General features: G+C 44.8%; 1 protein-coding gene across 1 annotated transcript in view; it reads right to left on the bottom strand.

Moving 5' to 3' along the window:
* Nucleotides 1–9,315, bottom strand: part of PCDH17 (protocadherin 17) — a 99,286-nt gene extending 89,971 nt beyond the window's left edge. Inside the window, exon 1 of the mRNA XM_039253051.1 lies at nt 6,651–9,315. Coding sequence (XP_039108982.1) covers nt 6,651–9,242 — 2,592 coding nt within the window. The 5' untranslated portion in view covers nt 9,243–9,315. The remainder of the gene's footprint in view (nt 1–6,650) is intronic.
* Between the last annotated feature and the right edge of the window lie 2,901 nt (nt 9,316–12,216).

The following is a 12,216-nucleotide window of genomic DNA, read 5'->3' as shown; positions in this document are numbered from 1 at the left end:
ACTGTAAGAGCCATTTCACTACAATAAAACTGCCTGGAATAGATCCAGGGCAAGGCTGACAAATACCAGTAATCAGAATGTCACTAGGACCAGAACAGATAGAAGTGTGTCACATGTATATCAATAGATTCTCTCAAACACTATCTGAAACCAATTTTACAGTCTATCACTGGAAGAACTTTGTGCATACAAGTGAAAGATACCACCCACACAGTCACAGTTTTGTATCTGTATTTGTGTCTTTTTTTCCCCCTTTACCTTAAAAATATTGAACTTCTACTTCTGCAGTAGCAAGGAAGCATAAGCATACTTCTGCTTAGTCACAGCAGGGAAAGTTGATGTCATTAAGGACTTCTTTATTATAGATAATTTATTTCAGGAGACCAAAGGATAGCAATATATCACTGTCAAAGCTAGTGGTGAAAGCTATGACTAACTGTAAAATACTGTGTGCCACTGAAGAAAATTCTTGTCAATGTCTCCTTTACTAAAATAGGTTGACAATAGATTAGTGTAGGTCTGATGAACTTTAAAAGTGTTTTGTAGGTGGGTGGCAGAAGTCACAGTATCTTCAGATTGATGGGTAAAAGGAACTTCATGCCATTCTCTAACAAATATACAGTCATTGGTTAAAGGAATTCAGTACAAAAAAAAAAAAAAAAAAAGCCTTCCCTAATGACTTTACTAAAATATGACTTTAAGATAATGCCCTGTGGGATTTATTAAACAGAAGTATCACTGAAGGGAATACATTCTGAAGCAATGACTAATATCATAATTAGCAGGTGCATTTGTAAGAATTTACCCACTATTGAGTGTATTGCAAGACATCTCAGCATAAGGGATTTAAGTTTTACTTCCTAACTGGCATGAACCCATTTCTAGTTTCTTCATCTTCTTTCCTGTGGTAGTTTCACTATCAGAGCTCACCGTGCATATTCCCATAATACCTCCAGCCATCCCACTGTGCTCCCGAAAGATTCAGAAACTTAAATGAAGATTTTTTTTCTCTTAGTCTACATAAACTCCAACCTATTGTCCATGGAAGGCCAGTCGTTCCTCAGCTTCTCTTCTGTTCTAGAATGGCTGGCTCTAATGAACTTCAAAAATGTCTGAAGTTTGAAAACAGTACAATCAAGTTTGCACATATTTTCAAATAAATAAATAAATAAATAAATAAATAAAGGTTTGAGCTCGTCCTTAAAAAGAGGAGAGCTGCCTTTGAGTTAAAAAAATATAAAATGGGCTAATATTTGTGCTTGAGTATTTATATACATGATATGGAAAATATATAGATGTATACACACACTTTAATTTTGCCAAGAAGTTTTATTGTTCACATTTTCCTAAATATAGGCAGAACCAACCTTCACTTTAATAAGTACATGTAACCCTTTATTAATCTTAACATAAAATAGTTTCTTAATTTATACCTTTTATTTCTATAGATATATTTCTATTGCTTTGTATTACACAAGCAGTACTAATAGTAAAAAATTTGAACCCTGACAGTGATAATGAAACATAAGAAAACATAAATATTATATTTGTAAATAGTATTAAATAATTATCTGGAGATTTTTAGATTTTTTTTATTTTAAAATATGCAAACTTCTTAGTCCTTTAATAAAGATATTTGAGATTATTTAAGGGGTAACCAATTTATTTTAACCTCATATATACATCTATATGCACTGTAAGAAGTGAATAATATATAACTTCTACTTTATTAAAAGTTTCTGGAAATTATTTTTGGATTTATTTTCTTAAATCTTTTTATGTGGCTTGAACAGTATAGTCTAGGTAATAGATAATGTTTTAGAAAATGGACATTTTTTTCATGACTAAAATATATGTTCAAGCTACTGAGGTTGGAATTTTAAGACATACTCTTTTATACTCTGATAACTTTCATGATCACACACAGCCTTAAATAATATGAAGATGCCAAGAACAAAATTCCAAAATCCTCCATGTAGGCTTGGATATGATAATATTTATTGAAATTATAAAACTCACTCACAGAACTTAAGTGAAATTATAAACTCACTCATACGCTCAATTATCTTACTCCTACATTTTAAAAAGACTGATGAATAATCATCTCAGTGTAAAAATGATGAAATATTTTACCTGGCTGGTATTTTGGAAATTTTATAGAAAACTAAAAATTAATGGAAGAAGTTATTACTCTTGAGCAGCTTTATCAACCAATAGTAAAAATAAGATTATCAGGTTCCCAGTTCATATAGTTAAAAAAGTTATACTGTTGTGTGTTCATTTATTATAAAATAAAGAAAAGCACTCAGATTTACATTGGAGCTGAGATTTTCATGGGTGCACACAAAACTTAGATGAAAAGTGACAATGTATTAAAAATTATAATAATAAATTGAATTTTAAACTCTTTTCCAAAAAAACTCAAAACACCTTGAAGGCTGATTTTCTTAATCACGTATTTTTGTATTTTATGCTATTTTTAATATATGGTAACATAGAAAAGATGTTTTATGATTGTGTGCTCGTATTAATTTAAAATGGGAATTAAACCTATCATTTAAAAATTACAGAAAGAAAGACAAGTGGACAAGACACTCTTGGAGACACACAGTAGGAAACAGACATCTCCTTCCTATTCAGCCCACCATTATCCTTATCAATAGAAATGTATATTAAGTTTATGGAAACGAATACATGTAACTAATCAAACTGTGCCATCTTACAACAACACTGCAGAAAAATATCCTCAGAATTATAAATGAAGAAAGAAATTGTTCACACTTTTCATGTTACTGAATTACTAACATACCAGAATATGAAGTTTTCAGGTCATGATCTTGGGAGCTCATTGGAGTCCTTGTAATCAAGAACCCCTTGTAGGAGAGAAGTGAGACTAATGGCGAACAATGGATAATGTTGCTAGTAAAGATATACTTTTTCTTTCACCTTTTCATTCTAAAACACTGAGTTTATTGTCTACGCTTTGCCACTTTACTCCTGTGTGCTGCAATCTCATTTTTATATATTTGGATTGACTATATTTACCATGTGTTTAATTCTTTTTTATTGAAAAGGCCATGCACATATATCCAAAGGATTTTCTCTTCCTGGCACAAAGAGCGTAAGGTCAATCCTAATGTGGATCTTTTGAAAATGAACTGTAAAACACCACGTGGGAAGGTATTATTTTTTAAAATGTAGTTTTGCGGATCTTATTCTGCTGGCTCAATATATTTTCTTCTTTGAGATCATATTAAATGCTTGCTGTAGTGCTACATAAAAATCTGAAAACACAGATGTTCAAACAAAACTGGAAATTCTCCCAACAGTGAAGAAGTCCTCAGCCTCTTCTCAACCAGGCCTTGGTTAAAAACACCTGTTGAAAAGTTACCCTGAGACTGAACAAATAATTCTTGATAAGCCTCGATATGTAGTGACTCGTGACAATTAGAAATGATCTCTACTTAATTTTAGATTCTCATATTTACATTATGAAATAATTCACATGGAAATTACCTCTATGAAAAGTGCACTTATACATTTGTGTAAACAATCTCTTTGCCTCACCTCCCACAAAATGTGTTCCTATTTTTCAAAATCAGTGTTACAGCTTTAAAATGAATAAAAGATTTCATTACAAGAATGGTGTATTATGATTCACATTATTGATTATTATTAATCTCTAGTCTATTATTTAAAACTTCACAGACTGACTTTACTTCATCTGAAAAACTTGGAGAAACCCTGACATAAAATCCCTTTTCACAAACCACTGTTTCTACATATGGTTACATGTGTAACCAGCTTACCTGGTTGTTTTGCATTCATTTTTAGTAAAAATACTCTTATGCCTAAGAACCTACAGATCTTAACCTTAAAATTTTAGACCCTATGACTCATACAGTATCATCTGATACTTAAATAAACCTTAATTTAATCTGTAATATGAATCGTTTACATCCTGAAATTCTTAAATTTTGTATCGCCCATCTTTACCTGTGTATTTCAAAACAATTACAAACTACTTTCATTCCATCAATAAAAATGCACAGTGTGCCTTCTAAACAGCACACACTTGCTGGAAAATAAAGGTAAACGAGACCTAGTAGCTGCTAGTCCAAGTACACTCTGTGGATTAAAATACTACCTTCAGAAATACACGTGAGTTTAGTAGTGTGCTTCCTTAGCAGGCTGTGTTAAATGCACACATTAATAAATGCACTTTGAAACAAGATTATGGATACCTGAACACTTCAACTGAAACACGTCACTTCAGCACAAAATGTTTGCAGCACACTAGTTTAAAAAGAAAGAAAAAGCCACTATAGCTCATTTACTCTCTTTTCTATAATAGGCATTGAGAAAAGCCTGATATGTTTAGGAGGAAATTAACATATTAGGAACTTACAAAGCTTTCTTTATTAAGACTGTAAAAACTCAGTAGAAAAAAAAGAGAAAGAGAGACTGCCTGTTTTACAGTTTACATCAAGGATATTTCTAGGGTGGAAACAATATGGAAAATTGAGTCATCTTGGAAAAAAAATATCAGGAACTTAAAATCGAAACTTTTTCTGTGTTTTCATGGCATGAATTAAGATTCTAGAAATAGGGAATGGCAAGGAAGTTTGCCCTTTGTTTTCTTTGGAAATTATCTGTCTCTCTTCCTGCATGTATGAGATTTGCGTTGACTTAAGTTTTACTGCTACGAGAAATTATCATTATCATCATCATCATCATCATCATCATCATCATCATCATCATCACCATCATCATCTATTCCTCGAGCAATGAACAGCTTAAAGAACAGCATGATGTAAATACAGTATAGGCACCCCTGTTCCTCAAAACCTTCTGGATACTTCCATCCAAATTTGTTTCTCACTAATCTGACCAAGGAATCAAACTTGCTGATAATTCTACCGTACCAACTTCATTTTTACTGGAACCTAAATAAGAACTGAACTACCAGCACTTGTAATGGAAGATTGAGTATTAACTCTCTGAGATAATTTTGTAATGTCACTGATAAAAATATAAGAAGGTATATAATATATGTGTATATATAAAATGTTTGCAGAGGATGTATAAATATATTTTTTAAATTTTCTCCCTAAAGAGATTATCTATAAATAACAGTCTTACACAGTCACAGGAGACTTTCATGGAAACCTCAATATTTTTCAAGGGGGATATTTTTCATTCAGTCTTATATAGACATCAAATAATCATGATTAATGGTATATAGTAGACACTGTAAAACGTGGGATTTAATGCTACAATCGACACTTTAGTATTCAGTAGCATCAATTACAAGAATCTGTTTTACAAGGATATAAACTATCACAAGAAAATATGTTTTGCCAACTTCTGGCATTTATCACACTTATCATGTTAGAAGGGATAAGGTTGTGATATTTTACTATTCATTTTAATAATAAAAACATTACTAGGTCAAGTGTCATTAAAGGGTGTTTGCTTTTCAAAGCATAAAATTATGAACAAATTAACTTCATTTGCCCCAAACTAATCTTCCTCCCAAAGTGTCACTTTTAGTTAAACTCAATTTTGAATTTCAAGTAGTGCCCATCCAGAGTAATTTGTAGCAACATGCATTTGTAATAAGCAAGAATTAAGTTTTTTCTGTTGACACAGCCTATTAGTTGATAAAAGAAGTTAGACAAAGTCCAGTTACCTGCTACTGTTAGAATCTGTCTCTGATGGGTCAGTCATTTAGAGTTTTTAAAAAATACATCAGTGACTTTGGATTATACTATCTAAGATATATTAAAGATCACTTAAAAACACTGAAAATACACAGTACGCAAACTACATGCATTTTTGGTGCATCAGGTGCCTTTAATGCCAACTTTGCCTCTTGTTTTCAATCATATAAAGTGAGTCTGTGACTCCTGGGTATACTCTGTTCCTTCCTCAATGAACTAGATCAGGAAAACTCCAGGTGAAATAAATATAAACCTTTCATAGACAGTTACTGGTCATGATCCAGAGCCTACATTTATTCAAATTTTTTGAAAGAGCTTCAGAACAAAAGTCACATATTATAAGTTTAAAGTATACTAAGACTTTATGCTGCCATTTCCACTGAGGAATAAATATGATTCATGTTCATTTTTTAAAATATAAAACTGACTTTTGGTGGGGGAGGAGCGAAAACTTAGATTCATTCAGGCTCTGGAATTCTGAGTGGTTGCTATTTTGTACTTTAAGAAGTTAACTTCTGAATATTTGAGCATACATTTCTTTCATGTTGGCCATCCGATTTTTTAAATAGATTTAAAAGGTAAATTTAATGAAACCAATTTTTTTTTGTTTTTACCCCAGGAATCTTTTGTTACGGGGAGACATGTAGACCAACAAATAAAAAATAACCTCTAAATATTGAACACTGCTAACATTTTGAAACGTATAAAAATAAACTTTAAAATACGACAAAAGTTAGACATTCACATCTTTGAGATTTACGTATAGGGTATGTTGTACACGTAGTGGCAAAAGCGTAAAGCATCTTCATGAAAAAACTCTCCCCTCTCACTGCTGCTGGCAGCGTGGTTTGTCCTGTTCGAAACGTTTCAGGACAGCTCCAAAATCAGCCATAAAGTCAAGTCCCAGTTATGCTAAAAGCCTCTTACCTGGATTATGGACATCCGAGTGGCGGGGGTCTCGCTTGCATTAGTGCCTTGTCCCGTGAAGCTGGTGTGGCAGCCCGCGTGCCCCTGAGGAACAGTCAGGTTGTTGGAAGCCGGTTTGAGATACATCACCTCTGACCGGGGCGAGCTGAGGGGCAGGCGGGTCTGGTAGTCGAAGTACATAGGGGAGGTGGCCAGGGAGGGGCTGCTCACCACGTTCATGACGTTCATGGCATTCCTCTCTTCCACCTCGCTCTGCACCAGCATGATATCTTTCTTGTTGATCTTTTTCTTCTTGCCCTTGCCCCCGCCCAGCTGCGGGTGGCTGTACTCGGCGATGCGGCAGTTGTAGGTGCGAATCTCCTTGTTCTCGCGCTTGCACTTGACGGCAATGGTGATCATGGCCGCTAGGAGAATGATGGAGATAGTGCTTAGAGTCACGATGAGCGGCAGCGACATGTCCCAGTGGTGCTGCTCGCCGTTCACCCGAGGAACCCCTTCGGGCAAGGAGCCGCTCACCGAGCGGATGATAAGCTTGGCCACCGCGGACAGGGTGGGCTTCCCGTGGTCCGTCACCTTCACTACCAGCTCCACAACTGGCGTCACGTCCTCCCAGAAGGGGTGCAGCGTGCGGATCTCGCCGCTGGAGGGATCGATTTCAAACAGGTGGTCGTCATTACCATCTACGATCTCGTAGGTGAGGCGCCCGCTCTCGCCGAAGTCGCTGTCAAGGGCGCGCACGGTGCTCACCAGGTAGCCCAGGCCGGCGTTGCGCGGCACCTGCAGCTCGGCTGTGTCGTTCTGCAGCGTGGGCAGCACGATCACCGGCGCGTTGTCATTCACGTCCAGCACCGTCACCCTCACCGTTGCGTTGCTCTCCAAGTGCGCGGGGGCCCCCGAGTCCTTAGCAAGCACCTTGAACTCAAAAGCCTTGGTCTGCTCGTAGTTAAAAGAGCGCAGGGCGTAGATGGCCCCGTTGGTGGGGTTCACAGACACGTACGTGTAGATGGACACGTCGCCGATGTGCGAGGGCAGGATGGAGTAAGACACGGTGCCGTTCTGGCCCAGGTCAGGGTCCTGCGCGAGCACCGAGCCCAGGTACTCTCCAGGGATGTTGTTCTCGTGCACCTGCAGCACGTAGAGCCCCTTGGTGAAACGAGGAGGGTTGTCGTTCTCGTCCAGAATCTTGACAGCGAACGACTTGGTGGAGTTGAGCGGAGGCGAGCCCCCGTCCCGCGCCACGATCGTCACGTTGTACTCGTCCTGTGTCTCGCGGTCCAGCGGGCGGTCGGTCACCACCGTGTAGAAGTTGTCGTAGTTCTCCTCGAGCTTGAAGGGCACAGAGCCTCCGGGCCCGCCCAGGCCGCCGCCGCCGCCGCCGCCCGTGCCCCCTCCGCCCAGCACCCTGCACTGCAGCTGCCCGTTCTTGCCCGAGTCCCGGTCGGTGACCCGCACCAGGGCGATGACGGTGCCGGGCGGGGCGGCCTCGCTCAGCGCCCCCTGGCGCACGGAGACGAAACCGATGGACGGCGCGTTGTCGTTGCGGTCGATGAGCTTGACCGTGACCTTGCAGTGGGCTGGGATGGGGTTGGGCCCCAAGTCTCGGGCCTGCACGTCGATCTCCAGCATCCCATTCTCCTCGTAGTCCAGGTTGCCCTTGACACGGATCAGGCCGGTCTTGGGATCGATGGAGAAAAGCTCTCTCACGCGGTCAGGCACGTAGCTGCTGAAGGAGTAGAGCACTTCGCCGTTGGGACCCTCGTCGGCGTCGGTGGCGTTCAGGTCGATGACCACGGTGCCCAGCGGGGCATTCTCCGGCAGCTCCACCAGGTAGGAGGGCGCCTCGAAGACCGGGCTGTTGTCGTTGGAGTCGATCACCTTCACGTTGATCTGCACGGTGGCGGAGCGCGGCGGCTCGCCGCCGTCCAGCGCGGTCAGCACAAGCGTGTGGTGGCTCTGCTGCTCGCGGTCCAGCGCCTTCTGGATCACCAGCTCCGGGAACTTGGTGCCGTCGCCGCGGGACTTGACGTCCAGCGCGAAGAGCCCGTGGTCGTCGCGCGTGAGCAGGTAGGTGCGGAGCCCGTTCTCGCCGGCGTCGGGGTCGTGAGCGCTGGTGAGGGGGAAGCGGGTGCCGGGGGCGGCGTTCTCCGAGATGTCCATCTCGATCTGGTCCGAGGGGAAGGCGGGGGCGTTGTCGTTGATGTCCTGGATCTCCACCTTGATCATGCAGATCTCCTTGTCGTTGGCGAACACCTCGAGGGACAGCTGGCACTTGGCGTTGTGGCGGCACAGGGACTCGCGGTCGATGCGCTGCTTGGTGTAGAGGAGCCCGCTGTCCGCGTCCACGTCCAGCAGGTGCGGCGCTGAGTTCTCCAGAACCCGGTAGCTCCCCGACTTGCTTCGCCCGCCGCCGCCGCCGCCGCCGCCGCCGCCGCCGCGCTCCGCGGGCGGCAGCCCTGGCTGCAGTCGAGCATCCTTGCCTATGTTGCCGATCACCGTGCCGGCCCCTTGCTCCTCCGGCACCGAGTAGTTGAGGTTTTTGAGCGTCAGGGCAGGGGCCCAGAGGAGGAAGCAGCAACAGATGGAAAGGTACATCCCAGACCGGTAGGGTGGGGGCAGGAGCAGGCGGACTGGAGGGGCGAGCGGAGGGGTGCGCGCCAGCCTGGGGCTCCGGCGCCGCGTGCGCGCGCGGCACGAGCCACAAGTCTGCGGGCCCTGCCTTCGCTCCGCTGCGGGGCTGCGGCGCCGGGCGGTCTCCCGATTCCGCTCAAGTTCCCTGAACCTGTTGATCTACAGCATCCGCACTGGGCGAGCGGCGGCGGCGGCGCGGCGGGGCTGCAGGGGCGCGGGGCGCGGCGGCGGCTCCCTGCGGCTGGGGCGCGAGCCCCGAGCTTTGTCTCTGCCGCCGGGACTTGGGGCGACCAGAAGTTGAGCGGTGAGGCCGGCGATCGGAAGGAAATCGCGTCTGGAAGGGAGGGTGGAGAATCCGCGGGGTTTCCCGGCTCCCGCTAGGGCGCTGCGAATCCACTCCCGCCGTGGAGCCGCCGGAACGCTCTGCACATCGGGTGGGGGAGGGGCGGGGAGGTGTGTCTTCAGGCGGATGGGAAAGTGAAATCCTTACTTGTTTCTTCTCGTCTCCTGTGATGAAACTGGTGGGGATGAGGAGCCACGGAGAGAGCGTCGGATATATTTTCAGGCTTCGCTGGAGCCCTGTGAAATGTCTGCTGCCTTCGCGGGCTGTCCGGGTTTCAGGCAGTGTTTTGCTGCATTTAGAGATCTAATCTTGCATTGCTGGCGGAGGCAGAGGCGGCGGCGGACTGCATCTCCCAGCCAAGCGTATTTTTTTTTTTTTTTCCTCTCTCTCTCCTTTCCGAGCAGCCAAAGGGAGGGGAGGAAATGCAGCGCAAAGAACTAGTGTCCCGATTTGTAGTTTCCTCCCTCCAGCAGGCTCCTCCCTCTCTTCCTCGGAAAAGGCTCTCCCCCGAAGTCAGGAAAGCCACAGCCTGATCGGCGTTTGCGGTGTGAGTCTATTGGGGGGCGGAGGGGGGAGGGAAGCTCTCTCTCCGCCTCTGTCCGCGGAACACACACTGTGTGATTTCTCTGTGCCGAGCCAGCAGCCGCCGCTACCATCCCATTCTCTCCCCGAGAGCAAGGACTTCTCTCGACGCAGTTTAATTCCAGTTTGCTTTTCTTCCCAGGCGAAAGGAAATCAACAGGCAACTCATGGTTGGATGTGCAGATCTGAAGGGGGAGGGGGAGGCGGAATAAAAAGGAAGGGGGAGCCACCCTCCCAGTCCTCGCACACACACACTCTCTCCCTGTCTCTCCCGCTAGAAGGGAAACAGTCTCTGCATTCACAGGGCTGGGCTGTCAAGTGCCTCTCTTTTCTTTCTATTCAGCATCTCCTTCCAATAGCCCTGCCTCCCAGTCCTCTTCATCTAGAAAGGAAAACCTTGGCGAGGAATAAAAGTGGTGAATATTTGAAGCGAATAAAGTGCGAGTTTTTTTTTTTTCTGCCCGTCAATTTTTTTTTTTTTTTTTTAATAGTAGGAGTGGGCTGGATGGAAGGAACACATCAAGGTTCGGCGTGATGCATTCTGCAGTCTCGCTCTCACACAGGCTCTCCGGGCGGCTGGAGGACGGCGGGGAGGGGTGAGGAGCTGCGGCCGCGGCGGTCCAGCCCGGGGGGCGCCCGCCTCCCCCACGAGAGCTACCTCTCTCCGAGGGGATGTTAGGCACGGGTCTGTCTACACATTATCTCGGGTTCTCGAGGCGCCTCGGCACACGGGAATGACACATCCAGAAATGCAGGTGTTCCGATCTGCCCGATGACTCAGAAGCAGTGGAACGAATCGTATTCACTCTCGCCTCCTGGTCCTCCCTCCACAGACATTAGTTGCGGCTTCTTCCTCACGCTTTCTCTGACTCACTCTATCGAAAGGAAAGCCAGATCCACGTTTTGGAGGAAACGAGGAAAAAAAAAAAAAAAGCGAGAGAAAAAAGAGGGAGGGAAGGAGGAAGGTGTAGCTGAATCCAGCAGTACTTTTACTCTACCTCTTTTCTGCCGGGGTCCGAGGCTCTGGAAAACAAGACGTCTGTTTTGCTAGGTGTTATTTATTTATTTATTTATTTATTTATATTAAAAAAAAAAAAGGACCTTTCCTTTTGCTAGGGCGTGAAGAACTCCCAAATCTTTCAGAGTCTTGGGGGGGAAAAAAGGGAGAGAGAGAGAGAAAAATCAGGATTCCAGGGACTGTTCAGAGCTCAGCCCCGCATCACAGTTCACGATTTTCCTCTCAGTGTTCTCTAGTCACAAAGTCCAGCACCGGTGTGCATAGTTAATTGTGCAGTCCGTTGTGGAGGGCTCTTTTTTTTTTTTTTTTTTTTCCTCCTTTTCTGTCACGGGTGGTCTCTTTTAATCTGGTGCCTGTCAGGATCAGCTCATAGCCTGCGAAAGACGTGCGGGTTTCAAAGCCAATAAATCCATTTCCGCAAGCAAAGCATCGGAGGGAATGAAAGGTGAAAATTCAACAGTTGGAGCGGCGTCTCCCCAGCCGCCCTCCGCCGCTGCCGCAGCCGCCGGGCTCGCAGTCCCAGCTCTCTCCCCAGCGCCTCTTGCTGACTGCCTCTATTCACCTCACGCCGCCGCTTAAACATTGATACTGATTCCCTGCCAGCCAATGGGCGCGAGGAACAAGGCCCCGCCTCCTCGGCCCACGCCCAATAGAAGGCGGAGAAGAGAGAGGCGGGGGCGGAGCCAGGAGCCCCAGCTCTTCAGAGTCATTGATTAGATCAGTTAGATGGGAGACCAGCTGGGCTACGTGAGCCCAGCGCTGGGTCTCGGCAACGGCGCCCAGGGCCCCGCCGCCGGGTCTCCCGGCTCCTTCGCTACTGGGAGAAGCCCTTCCACGTCTTCTTTAAAGGAGAATTAAAAGAACAAAAAGTTTGACACCGATTTAATTTTTTGTTTTGTTCCATGTACACAGGAACCGGAATCGCAGCGTGCTTGCAAAATAAGGTAGCTGCGGTCTTCCTGGTGGGTTTCTGTACACACTCACACACACACACA

The sequence above is a fragment of the Hyaena hyaena genome, unplaced genomic scaffold (genome assembly GCF_003009895.1).
Source record: "Hyaena hyaena isolate Hyena2069 unplaced genomic scaffold, ASM300989v1 scaffold_437, whole genome shotgun sequence".
NCBI lineage: Eukaryota > Metazoa > Chordata > Mammalia > Carnivora > Hyaenidae > Hyaena > Hyaena hyaena.
Note: the sequence above shows the minus strand (reverse complement) of the source record. Positions and strands in the feature narration are given on the sequence as shown.